Raw genomic sequence first — 14,145 nt, forward strand, 5'->3', positions numbered from 1 at the left:
GCATGTGCACATGTAGTGATGCGGATTTCATGCGTTCCAATGCAAGTCAATGGCGGCGATTTTGCCGCGATTCTGCAAAATTAATGGTAGTGCTGCAGATTTTTCCGCAATGATAATCCGCAGCGGAAATTTCCGCAGCATGTGCACAGCACATGCGGATTATCATTGGGGAACATGGCAGACGTTTTAACAAGTGTTTTAATGCGTTTTAGCGGCGGAAATGGCGCAATGGAAACGCATTAAATCCGCATCGTGGGCACGCAGCTAAAAAGCACGAAAATGCAAATCCCTTCCCCTCATTTCCCCATCCGAAAATTGAAGAAAGTACAAAATTTTAATATATTTGGCTTTGCCGCTTTCGTAAAATTCCAGTTTCTGAACATATTAAATGAATTAACCTGAATGGTAAATGGCAAAGGAAAAAAAAAACGTAGAAAAATGTCTGCGAAAGGAAGGGGTTAATTTCGCATTTACTGCTACAATAAGGGAAATCTAGGAAAATAACGCTGTTTTTGTTTCTCATAGCAACCAATCATAGCTCAGCTTTCATTTATTTTCTAGGTTTTAAAAAACGTAAGAAGCTCTATGATTGGTTGCTATGGGCAGAGCTAAAAGGAAATGCGCAGCTATGGAAGCAGTGGGCGCGGTCTAGCAGAGGGATAAACACACACACACCACGTGCTCACAGTCTGACAGACAGTTGTATGAACCAATCATATCGCGCCTTATCTATCCAATCAGCAGCTTCTTCTTGTAACTCTCCAATAGGAAGCCTTCTTGCCGGGTTACCCTGACAGCGGAGTGGGCTGGCTTTAGGTCAAGATGGCGGCTCCCATGGAGCATGTGACTGCGGTTCGCGCAGAGCTTGACAGATGGGTGAGAGAAGACTTGGAGGGCGGAGAGGTGCGGGGAGCAGACGGGGTGCGGCGGATAACCGAGCTATTCAGAGAGGCGCAGTACAGGTCAGTGTAAGATGCAGTCTATAGATCTCTGCCTCCATATGTAGAACTACAAGTCCCAGCTCGGCCGGTTCTGACTCATGCAGGGTCTTGCAGTACTCGACTGGATGATATGTTACTCTTAATGGCTTCAGGTGGGCACAGAGTACTGCAGGGACCCCCCATTCTCCCTTCATAGTTGGGGGGGGGGCTGTTCTTTTTAGGGTGGAGCTTATCCTGACACCTTTGGGCTAGGGTCATGTGACGTCCCATTAATTTTGGGGGAGAGGGAACCGCACAGAGGAAGTGTCAGATCTTCTCGCTCCCCTATGCTTTGTACTGCGGCTCTGCTTGTTCCTCTGGGACGAGAGTGGGAAGTCAAAGCGTGGAGGGCGGATTTGTAGTAAAGAGTTAGAAGTTTTTAATTATCTGCAGGATGGGTGATCACTTCTAGACCCGCACGGATAGCCAGAATGGGGCATTTCCATTAATATGTGGGTGGTCCTACCATAATTTCCGCTGTCTTGGGGTCATATCTGATACAGAACTTTCCTTTATTCTCTATATCCGATCACTTATTCACACCTTAACCCTCCGTCACATACAATATCGGTTCTAACGAGTTCACATACTATGTGACTGTCAGGCGCAGGCTTGAAAAATACCTATAATATCTAATGTTTGCAATTTCAGTGCTCTAAAAGTGATCAGTGACCTTCATAGGGATGTAATAAAAGAGACTACACATAATCAGGTGCAAAAAAAAAAAACATTTACTTAACATAAAACTAATAACTCTGAAACACAAACATTTCAAAACTCCCGCCAAATAAGAGATGTGCCTGTCAGGCCTATTGTATGTGACGGAGGGTTAAAAGCATCTCCAGAATCACCTTGAAACTGCAGAAACTCTTACTGTCACTCTTATTCACTCTCGTCTGGACTATTGCAACTCTCTTCTAATCGGTCTTCCTCTAACCAAACTTTCTCCCCTCCAATCCATTCTGAATGCAGCAGCCAGGGTTGTATTTCTGTCCAGCAGCTTCACCGATGCCTCTACCCTGTGCCAGTCATTACACTGGTTACCCATCTACTACAGAATACAATACAAACTCATCTCTCTCACCCACAAAGCTCTCCACAGTTCTGCACCGCCCTATATCTTATCATTTGTCTATCACCCTACCTTTGTCCCTTATTCTGTAACTGATCGAAGACTGACTTCCTCCATAATCCGAAACTCGAGGCTTCTCTCATGCTGCACCAGTGTTCTGGAATGCACTACCCTAGACGATCTAACTAATATCTAGTCCCCACATTTTTAATTGTGCTTTATAAGGCTTATCACTAACCTAACTCTCCCCTGTTCCCTCTTTCTCTATTTTTCTTATAAACTGCTCCTTTCTTTTTATCTCTCTTCACATCCTCCATGCACTAGATAACTGCACTCATACAGCTCCTGGCTGATGGCCGGATCATGCAGCTTTATATGAAAACCCTTATTTATAATGATGGCTGGACCTTACATTGCACGTTTTATCTATTGTGTCCCCCCTATTTCCTTATAGATGTCACAGGTGTATCAAGTCTGACAGACAGCCGTTCTGGATCTGGCTCTAGGTCACTGCGCTTGGCATTGCAGACACCTTCTTGATTCTCTCATCTCTGTAGTATAGTGATATCCTTCTCCCTTTAGAACCCAATAGTGACCTCTACCTCCTGCTGCTAATTGACACGCCCTTGCTTGGTAGTTAAAAATTCAGTGTCTCCAGTGATAGTTCTATGTACCTCTGTCCATGCCTGGAGTACTAGTAGTCAGCTAGTTTCTTCTTGGACTTCCCTTGGAGGACAGTTGGCATTATCTCTCTGGTGTCTTCTCAAGCTAAGTGTATCCCCTTTGTTTGGTTACCTTGTTGTCTTTAGTTACAGTGGGGCCTGACTAGTGTTCACCTCGTCCCCTCCCTATCTAGGGCCTAGATCTAGGGATATCCAGGGATTAGGTTTCCTGCTTAGCGATAGGTGCGGAACCTATATAGGGATCATAGGGTAGTCAAGGTGATATTAGATCTGCCTAGGGTCTCCACTCTCCCTTTCCCTAGTTGTTGGGCTCCCTTCCCCCTCTTCCCGTCGTTGTACACTTGTTCCTTCCTTAACCTTGCGTGACAATAGATTTTAAGCTTGAGAGCAACCAGACCCTCAGTCCTGTTTATGTTGAACTATGTGTTACTTTGTATTGTGTTTATTGTCTGTACATGTCCCCGAAATTTTATAGAAATAAAATTATCCCATTGAAAGATGGCAGTCAGGGGGAGTCATCGCTGAACCACCCACGCCGTGATCTCTTAAGCGAACAGCTCTCTGCTGCCCCTCTCGTCCAGACAATTACATGATTGGCCAACGGATAACGGAGGAGGCCGCAGGCTGTTCCCACTAATAGGCCAGTTATCGGAAAACTAACAGTGAGCGTATGGTATATACACATCCGGATTCCAACACATGGAATATATATACAGTGAAGGAAATAAGTATTTCATTCCTTGCTGTTTTTGTAAGTTTGCCCACTGACAAAGACATGAACAGTCTATAATTTTAAGGGTAGGTTAATTTTAACATTGAGAGATAGAATATCCCCCCAAAAAATCAAGAAAATCACATTGTACAAATTTATTTGCATTTTGCAGTGAGAAATAAGTATTTGATCCCTCTGGCAAGCAACACTTAATACTTGGTGGCAAAACCCTTGTCAGCACAGCAGTCAGACGTTGTTTGTAGTTGATGATGAGGGTTGCGCACATGTCAGGAGGAATTTTGGTCCACTCCTCTTTGCAGATCATCTCTAAATCATTCAGATTTTGAGGCTGTCGCTTGACAACTCGGAGCTTCAACTCCCTACATAAGTCTTCTATGGGGTTAAGGTTTGGAGACTGGCTAGGCCACTCCATGACCTTACTGTGCTTCTTTTTGAGCCACTCCTTTGTTGCCTTGGCTGTTTTGGGTCATTGTCTTGCTGGAAGACCCAGCCACGACCCATTTTTAATGTCTTGGTGGAGGGAGGAGGTTTTCACTGAGGATTTTACGGTACATGGCTTTATCCATTCTCCCATTGATGCGGTGAAGTAGTCCTGTGCCCTTAGCAGAGAAACACCCCTAAAACATAATGTTTCCACCTCCATGCTTGACAGTGAGGATGGTGTTCTTTGGGTCATAGGCAGCATTTCTCTTTCTCCAAACACAGCGAGTTGAGTTAATGCCAAAGAGTTCAATTTTTGTCTCAACTGACCACAGCACCTTCTCCCAATAACTCACAGAATCATCCAGGTGTTTATTGGCAAACTTTAGACGGGCCTGCACATGTGCCTTTGTAGCGTCGATATCTCTGCCTCCTGCCAGGCAGAGATGCCGTTCCCTCTCACCGCCGCAGTCTTGGTCCGGCGTCCTCCAGCTCCCCCGCTGCCACCCGGGGGTCGCGCATCGCGCGCAGCTTGCCAGGCACTGTGCTTAGGGCGCGCGTGCGCGCGCTCCCTACCTCTTAAAGGGGCCGTGCACGCCATCCTAAAGAGGCCCCTGCTCATGGTCGGAGGACCACTCCTATTTAAAGCACCTCCTTCAAAATGGAGGTGCCTGTTCAAGGTTGTTGTTTGTGTGCTAACACTCTCCTCAGCCCTCAGGTTCCAGTGCCCGCCGGCCTGTCTGTCAGCGGTGCCCGCCGGCCTGTCTGTCAGCGGTGCCCGCCGGCCTGTCTGTCAGCGGTGCCCGCCGGCCTGTCTGTCAGCGGTGCCCGCCGGCCTGTCTGTCAGCGGTGCCCGCCGGCCTGTCTGTCAGCGGTGCCCGCCGGCCTGTCTGTCAGCGGTGCCCGTCGGCCTGTCTGTCAGCATCACCTGTCAGTTTGCCTGCCTTGCCCGCCTGCTTGCCTACCCGCATCACCTGCCTGTCTACCAGCCCTGCTCATCTGCTGTGCCTGTCAGCTTCAGCCATCTGACCCGTGGGAGTCGCCTCCTTTCACACAAGGTCGGTTCCAGAATGGCACCTGGTTCACCTTCCCGGTCCCTCCTTGGTTCACAGAGTCGACTAAGCCGCCGTGTGGCCAGGGTCGGTCCGGGTAGGCACTTAGTCACTCCCATCTGGTCCCTCCTTGCGTCGAAGCACAGAGTTTCCACCACCCGGATCCGTAACAGTTTGCACAGGCCATGGAACCCAGTGGCCCCCAGGCTCCTTTGCTCTCAGACCTGTACCAGGAGGTCTCTCGCCAGAGATCCCAACAGGATACTATCCTGTCTTAACTGCGGACAGTCAACTCCCGTCTGGACGCGCTGTCCATCTCGACTGTGTCCGCCTCTAACCGATCGGCACCCTCTTCTGCGGCACCTCAACCTAGTGGCGCTGTGGCACCCGGTTTTGGATCCCGGCTTTCTGTGCCTCCATGTTTTGGTGGTGACCCTGTCCTATGTCGGGGCTTCATAAATCAGTGCACGCTGCACTTTGAACTCCTGGGACACCAGTTCACCTCCGACCTGGCCAAGGTGGCATTCATCATGTCTCACCTCACCGGAGAGGCGTTGGCTTTGCTTAACCCTCTGTGTGGGAGAAAGGGGATCCCCTGGTGTCCGATCTCCAGGCTTTCCTCGCGGCTTTCCGGAAGGTGTTCGATGAGCCTGGACGAAAATCTTCTACTGCCTCCTCACTTCTCCGACTCCGCCAAGGGAGTCTCTCTGGGACAGTATGCCGTGCGTTTCTGAACCGTAGCATCTGAACTTGCCTGGAACAATGAGGCCCTGGTGTCCACCTTTTGGGAGGGCCTTTCCGGACGGATCAAGGATGAGCTAGCCGGTAGTGACATACCTCCCTCCCTGGACGACCTGGTGTCATTAGCTACACGGATCGACATCCATTTTCTGGAATGTGCTAAGGAGACCACCCGTGAGAGGAAACCTCTGCGCCTCGCTCCAATCCTCCAAAGTCCAGTCTCGCAACCAGCACTCCCCCGCGTGTCTTCTCCAGAGCCTATGCAAATTGACCAAGTCAAGATGTCAAGTCTCGCCAGGAGACTTGCCGTTCCGTGGGGAGTTGCTTCTACTGTGGCAATATTGAACATCAGATCTGCTCCTGCCCGGTGAGACCGGGAAACTCCAGTGTCTAGGACCACTCGGAGAGGTCGTCCTAGGCAAGAGTTCTTTCTCTCCGCCCTTGATTCTGTCCGTTTCTGTTACCAGTGGTGAGACCCGCTTCTTCAAGACGGCCCATCTGGATTCTGGAGCCGCTGGGAATCTCATTCAACAGGCCGTTGTGGAGCGTTTTCAGATTCCTACCATACGTCTGGCGGATCCTTTAGCGGTTTCCTCTGTGGATGGAAAGCTTCTCCCTGAAACCATCTTGTTGGTCACTGAGCCAGTAACTCTTCAGGTGGGAATGCTACATTCGGAGAAGATATGTTTTTACGTACTGTCCGGTCTCTCTCCTCCCCTCCCCTCTTGCTTGGCCTGCCTTGGTTACAGAGAGATGAGCCCGTCCTGAATTGGAGCTCTGGTTAGGTTCTCCGTTGGGGTCAGGAATGCCATAAGACCTGTTTGGTTCCGGTTCATCCTGCTCAACCTCCGTCTACTCCGGCTAACCTACCTGGCCTGCCAGCACCCTACTGGTCCTATGTGGACATCTTTGACAAAAAGGAAGCAGAGACACTACCACCTCATAGGCCGTATAATTGCCCCATCGACCTAATACCTGGTGCTTCACCTCCTCGCGGGCGAATCTACCCCTTGTCGCTGGCCAAGACCCGTGCCATGTCTGAATACATTGAAGAAAATCTTACTAGGGGATTTATCCAGAAATCCACCTCTCCGGCTGCAGCAGGATTCTTCTTCGTCAAAAAGGAAGACTGCTCTCTTTGTCCTTGTATCGACTATAGCAGCCTAAACCAGATTACCATAAAAGATAAGTACCCCCTGCCTCTCATCTTGGAGCTAGTTGACCGCCTAAAAGGCGCAAAGATCTTTACTAAGCTCGACCTGCGTGGGGCATACCCTCTGGTCCGGATACACCAGGTAGACGAGTGGAAGACGGCATTCAACACTCGGGATGGTCACTACGAGTACCGCGTGATGCCCTTCGGTCTCTGTAATGCTCCAGCAGTCTTCCAGGAGTTAGTAAACGACAACCTCAGAGATCTCCTGTAGTCCTGCGTGGTGGTGTACCTGGACGATATCTTTGTATTCTCCCCTGATCTGTCCCCTCACCGGAGGGATGTTCGTCAGGTCCTGCTGAGGCTCCGGAAGAATCGCCTGTATGCTAAGTATGAGAAATGCCTCTTTGAGCAGACCTCCCTACCATTTCTGGAGTATATCATCTCTGAGACCGGACTGCGGATGGATCCCGAGAAGGTGTCGGTGATCTTAAAGTGGCCCCGACCTGTGGGGTTGAAGGCTATTCAGCAGTTTCTGGGATTCGCTAACTATTACTGCCTCTTCATTCCTCATTTCTCCTCCCGGACAGCTCCCATCTCTGCTCTCATCCGTAAGGGAGCAAATCTCAGGGAATGGACTTACGAGTTGGAGAATGCCTTTGTCTCTCTTAAACAAGCCTTCTCCTCCACTCCAGTACTACGCCGTCTGGATTGCAATAAACAGTTTTTCCTGGAGGTTGACTCCTCTTCCTCCGGGGCCGGAGCATTGCTCACCCAGAAATCCTCGTCCAGGCGAATGGTGACCTGCGGTTTCTTCTCCAAACTCTTCTCTCTGTCCAAGCGCAATTACTCCATAGGAGATCGGGAACTGCTGGCCATCAAATTAGCGCTGGAGGAGTGGCGCTACTTGCGTGATGGGGCTCTGCACTCGGTGATCATCTACACTGACCATAAAAACCTCACTTATTTGCAGACCGCCCAAAGACTAAACCCGTCAGGCCAGATGGTCTTTATTCTTTGCTCGATTCTGCTTCACTCTTCATTACTTCCTGGCAGACAAGAACATTAAAGCTGACGCTCTATCCCGCTCATTTCTGTCTACCGACCAAGAGGAGGAGCCTCTACACATCATTGACCCCTCCAGAATTATGACTGTTGCTACGTCCAACCTGTCTCATCTACCTCCTGGTAAGACCTTTGTAGCGGATCGGAAGAGGGTCCTACTCTGGGGTCATTCTTCCAAACTGGCTGGCCATGCCGGGCAAAGGAAGACGCTTCTGCTCATTGCCCGGCATTATTGGTGGCCCACCCTGTGCAAGAATGTTGCAAATTTTGGCGCGGCTTGTTCCTCTTGTGCCCGTAACAAGATACCTAGGCACCTTCCATCCGGTCGTCTTCTTCCTCTTCCCGTGCCTTCTACTCCTTGGCAACACATTGCTATGGACTTCAACACGGATCTTCCTGTATCGGCCGGTTGCACTGTCATTTGGGTGGTCGCCGACCGCTTCTCCAAGATGGCTCACTTCATCCCTCTGCTTGGTCTTCCATCTGCACCTGTGCTGGCTAAGGACTTCATCCGTCACATCTTCCGTCTCCACGGCTTACCCCTCCACATTGTCTCGGACCGAGGAGTTCAGTTCGCTTCTGGAGAGCCAAGTGCAAGCTGCTGGATGTCTCTTTGGATTTTTCTTTTGCCTATCATCCTCAGTCCAATGGTCAAGTGGAACGTATCAATCAGATCCTTACCAGTTTTCTTCGGCACTTTGTCAACGCTTACCATAGCGATTGGGTAGAGCTCCTGCCCTGGGCAGAGTTTTCCTATAACAGCCATGTGAGTGAGTCCTCTGCTAAGTCTCCGTTTTTTTGTGGTTTACGCCCCCGGATTCCGTTTCCTGTCTCCTCTTCTGTGGACAATCCTGCCGCGGAGTCTCTAGTCAGTGAATTTTCTGTGATTTTGGAAGACACTAGATCTGCGCTCCTTCAGTCCTCCAAGCGGATGAAGAAGCATGCTGATAAGAGACGTCTGGATCCGCCTCAGTTTCGTCCAGGAGACGAGGTCTGGCTTTCCTCCAAATATGTCTGTCTCAAGATACCATCATACAAGTTGGGTCCGCGGTTCATCGGTCTGTTCGAGATTCTGAACCAAATCAATCCCGTGGCTTACAATCTGAAACTCCCTTCCTCGGATTCCCAACTCCTTTCATGTCTCTCTCCTCAAGCCTGTTGTCCCTAATTCTTTCTCTGACGATCCAGGTACCACCCCAGCTCCAGTCTCCGCTGAGGACGTCTTTGAGGTAGAAAACATTTTGGCCATCAAGAGGGTAAGAGGAAAGTCTTTCTTGTGGATTGGAAGGGGTTTGGCTCGGAGGAGAGGTCTTGGGAACCCAGGGAGAACATTCATGCCCCTCATCTTCTAGAAAAATTTCTTGTGGGCCTAAAGAAGAGGTACTGTAGCGTTGGCGTCTCTGCCTTCTGCTGGGCAGAGACGCCGTTCCCGTCATCGTCGCTGTCCCAGTCGGGCGTCCTCCAGCTCCCCTGCTGCTGCCTGGGGTGCGTGCATTGCGCGCAGCTTCCCGGGCACTGTGCTTAGGGAGCGCACGCGCTCCCTCCCTCTTAAAGGGGCTGCGCGCGCTGTCCTAAAGAGTCCCCGACCAATTGCCGGAGGACCACTCCTATTTAAAGCACCTCCTCCAACATGGAGGTGCATGTACTAGGTTGTTGTTTGTGTGCTAACACTTTCCTCAGCCCTCAGGTTCCAGTGCCTGCCTGCCTGTCTACCTGCCGTGCCCGCCTGCTTGCCTACCCGCATCACCTGTCTGTCTACCGGCCGTGTTCATCCGCTGTACATGTCAGCTTCAGCCATCTGACCCGTGGGAGTCACCTGCTCTCACACAAGGTCGGTCCCAGAGTGGCACCTGGTTCGCCTTCCTGGTCCCTCCTTGGTTCACGGAGTCGACTAAGCCACCATGTGGCCAGGGTCGGTCCGGGTAGACACTTAGTTACGCCCCTCTGGTCCCTCCTTGCTTCACAGCACAGAGGTTCCACCACCCGGATCCTTAACAGCCTTCTTGAGCAGGGGGACCTTGTGGGCACTGCAGGATTTTAAACCTTTTAAGGTGTAATGTGTTACCAATGGTTTTCTTGGTGACTGTGGTCCCAGCTGCCTGGAGATCATTAACAAGTTCCCCCTGTGTAGTTTTAGGCTGATCTCTCACCTTCCTCGTGATCAAGGATACCCCACAAGGTGAGATTTTGCATGGTGCCCCAGATCGATGTCGATTGACAGTCATTTTGTATTTCTTCCATTTTCTTACTATTGCAACAACAGCTGTCTCCTGCTCACCCAGCGTCTTATGGTTTTGTAGCCCATTCCAGCTTTGTGCAGGTCTTTGCTCTTGTCCCTGACATCCTTAGAAACCTCTTTGGTCTTGCCCATGTTGTAGAGGTTAGAGTCTGTGGACAGGAGTCTTTTATCCAGGTGACTATGTAAGACAGCTGTCTTTAATGCAGGTAACGAGTTAATTAGGAGCATCTAACTGGTCTGTAGGAGCCAGAACTCATAATGGTTTGTAGGGGATCAAATACTTATTTCTCACTGCAAAATGCAAATAAATTTATCTAATTTATCCAATGTGATTTTCTTGATTTTTTTTTTTTTGGATATTCTATCTCTCAATGTTAAAATGAACGTACCCTTAAAATTATAGACTGTTCATGTCTTTGTCAGTGGGCAAACTTAAAAAACAGCAAGGGATCAAATACTTATTTCCTTCACTGTATATACTCCTGTACGATCACTGCTCCTCCACGATAACCCCAGACTACTCACCGCCACCACCAGTTGTTTTTACAGGCTGACTGGAAGCCTGGTTCTTGTAGAGTATGACTTTGGGGCGCGGTTACAGAACAAAAGGAACAGAAGTATTGAATTTTTTATTTAATCCAAAAGGAGGCAGTGTTTATGAAAAATATACAAAAGATTTTACAAAGGGGACAAAATAATACAGCATATACAGTTACATAAGAGATAAAACAACAAAAGAAGCCTACTACACTGATCACAGATATGATTCGGCCTAGTGAAGGAGAGTACTTTGTTTGAAGAACCTAAAGTGGACAGGAATCGTGCATACACCGAAATGTATCTCTCTACAGGAACCCGGCTTGATCTTTTCTACACACACACACACACACACACACACACACACACACACACACACACACACACACACACACACACCTCACGTGGGCTGGGTTGTTGGACGTTCTCAACCCTTCAGGATTTTATAAAATCATAACTTCACTCCTGATGGTCACAGAAGTTTGAGATTACCACCATATTTCCCATCGGGATTTTACCTTTCCATAGATAGATGATAAGCATGGCATAGCTGTTGTCAGTTATCTCTGCACTGTGGATTTGTGGCTCATAGGCAGAGGTTACTGTTATGAAAAATTATGCATCTGACTGCTCTGTGACCATACCCCAATACACAACAGTATTGCTGCGCTCCCCATCACATCAGCGAGCCTGGGACGCCCATTACTCTGTCGTGAGTTTCCTGGTTATGGTTCCTTCATCCAGTCTTGTTGGATACTAACCACTATATCCTGGGACCTTCCCTCCCCCCTGTGAGAGTTGGCGGTCCTCCCCTGGGACCTTCCCTCCCCCTGTGGGAGCTGGCGGTGCCCCCCTGGGAGCTTTCCTCCCCCTGTGAGGGTTGGCGGTTCTCCCCTGGGGGAGTTTTCCTCCCCCTGTGAGAGCTGGCGATCCTCCCCGAGAAGCTTCCCTCCTCCTGTGAGGGTTGGCGGTGCCCCCCTGAGGGAGGTTCCCTCCTCCTGTGAGGGTTGGCGGTCCTCCCCTGGGGGAGCTTTCCTCCCCCTGTGAGAGCTAGCAACCCTTCCCCGAGAAGCTTCCCTCCCCCTGTGAGGGTTGGCGGTCCCCCTTGGGGGAGCTTCCCTCCCCCTGTGAGGGTTGGCGGTCCCCCTGGGGGGAGCTTTCCTTCCCCTGTGAGAGCTCGTGGTCCCCCCCCCCCTGGGGGGAGATTTCCTCCCCCTGTGAGGGTTGGTGGTCCAGATTTCACCCCTTCACAAGAGTTTACTGTCCCCCTGGGAGCTTTCGACCCCCCCCCCCCACCACCTCCGTGACTGTTAGTGGGTTTCCCCCCCCCCCTCACCCCGCCTTTTGGTGATACTGTGACATCACAATTTGTAACGTGCCCATTTTTCGTGCCCCCTAATAACTCCACCCCCCGTTATCACCAAATAATCAGCTGTCATTACCTATAAAGCTATAGAGATAAGACACAGATTTGTCGATACTTCATTATTATTATCCTCTCCGGCTCGTGGTTTCCTGCCTGTCCCGGCCTTATCCGTCCTTGTGATCCCGCCTTACTTCCTCCCAGCTGGCGCACATTTGCCATTTATTTGCTTTGCCGGCCTATACATACATCTATCTATCTAATCGTCTTATCCCGTCCGTCTGTCTGTCCAGGAAATCCCGCGTCGCTGATTGGTCCAGCCGCGGCCAATCAGCGACGCGGGATTTCAGAAAAAGATGGTGGCCGTTAGCGGCTCATCTGCAGGACGGAGGTCAGTGACGATGCGCGGCGCTAGCCGCTCATCTCCCCGCTGCTGGCAGCACAAGTACCCCGACGTGCGGCGCCGCTGACCTCCATGCGGCTACCGTCGGGAGATCAGCGGCTTGGGCCGCTGTTCTCCCGCCGGCAAGTGTGAAGGGAGGGACGGCGCTGCTGCCCGGTCATCAGTAATACGGTTCGCTGATTGGTCACGGCCGCGACTAATCAGCGAGATTGGTGCAAAATTTAAACACTGTTTTGCTGATTGGTCGCGGTTGCCGGCCGCGACCAATCAGCGATTTTTGGCGCCAAATTTAAACAACGCTCTGCTGATTGCGCCCGGTCGGCCGCATACATATTCTAGAATACCCGATGCGTTAGAATCGGGCCACCATCTAGTACATACATACGATACAGCTGTGCGGCAGTAGTTGGCCTCTCCCATGTGGTAAACCAGAGATGGAGCGGAACGGTGCCGCTCGCTGAAATGAGTCTCTTAACTCCAGAACGCTTGGGGTATGTGAAAACAAGAACTTCACAGCGTCTTTAACTCCAAAACTGCCAGGGATGCAGATTTAAACTATGGTGTAATTTTATATGGATACGCTTCAATTTTGGCTAAGTTATGGCCATCTGCAAAACCATGAAGTGTAGTACTCGTTTTGGCCTCACTGTGGCAGTGTTGTTAGCAATGATTCTCACATGCAAATTAGCTCTCTCCCAGGAGGAAGATTCCACCTCCGGCACTTGATTTGGTTCATTATATGTTAGTTTTCTTGTATTTTTGCTTTTTGTTTGCCTTTTTTGTGTCATGCTTTGCCATCTTTTGCACCAAATTCCTCTAAACAGTACACACGGGTAGATGAATTTTGCAGAAATCAAAGATGCTTTTTTTGCACTTTTTTTTTTTTTTTTTTTTTAAAGCAAAAAGTTGCATAATCGTTTAAAATGTCACAGACGGCTCTAATATTTGCGCATACCATGTTTGGCAAGCAAAATATCACTCTGCGAGGTGAAGGTTGGAGAACATTTGCACACAAATTTAGTAGCAAAACTCATACATGGTGAAAATCACCTTTTTAAAAGGGCTGCCTGGTTTCTGTAAAAAAAAAATACATGACGAGGCTGGTTATCTTGTGAAATACAACAAGCAGTGTCTACGTATGGTTGCCCTAGATCAAGGATGAAGAACCTTTTTTTATGTCTGGGGCCATTTGGGTATTTGCTATCATTTGGAATCCGTACACCAAGAATGCTGTATGTACAGTACAGACCAACCGTTTGGACACACCTTCTCATTTAAAGATTTTTCTGCATTTTCATGACTATGAAAATTGTACATTCGCACTGAAGGCATCAAAACTATGAATTAACACATGTGGAATTATATACTTAACAAAAAAGTGTGAAACAATTGAAAATATGTCTTATACTAGATGGTGGCCCGATTCTAACGCATCGGGTATTCTAGAATAGGTATACGGCCGGCCGGGTGCAATCAGCAGAACGTTGTTTAAATTTGGCGCCAAAATCGCTGATTGGTCGCGGCCGGCAACCGCGACTAATCAACAAAACGGTGTTTAAATTTGGCGGCAATATCGGTGATTGGTGGCGGCCGCCACCCGTGACCAATCAGCGAACTGTGTTAGTGAGGACCGGAGAGCTTGTTTAAATTTGGCGAAAAATCGACCAATCAGCAGAACGTTGTTTAAATTTAGCGCCAATCTCG

At 49.5% G+C, this 14,145-nt stretch overlaps 1 protein-coding gene across 2 annotated transcripts in view; it reads left to right on the forward strand.

Moving 5' to 3' along the window:
- Window positions 1-793: 793 nt before the first annotated feature.
- ATXN10 (ataxin 10) overlaps window positions 794-14,145 on the forward strand; it is a 119,943-nt gene continuing 106,591 nt past the window's right edge. For both annotated transcript variants that reach the window (XM_073650068.1, XM_073650069.1), the window contains exon 1: window positions 794-962. In XM_073650068.1, the coding sequence (XP_073506169.1) occupies window positions 823-962 (140 nt within the window). In that variant the 5' untranslated portion in view covers window positions 794-822. The remainder of the gene's footprint in view (window positions 963-14,145) is intronic.

This window comes from Phyllobates terribilis, unplaced genomic scaffold, assembly GCF_046119375.1.
Source record: "Phyllobates terribilis strain yellow unplaced genomic scaffold, ASM4611937v1 Scaffold_10__3_contigs__length_209671492, whole genome shotgun sequence".
Lineage (NCBI taxonomy): Eukaryota > Metazoa > Chordata > Amphibia > Anura > Dendrobatidae > Phyllobates > Phyllobates terribilis.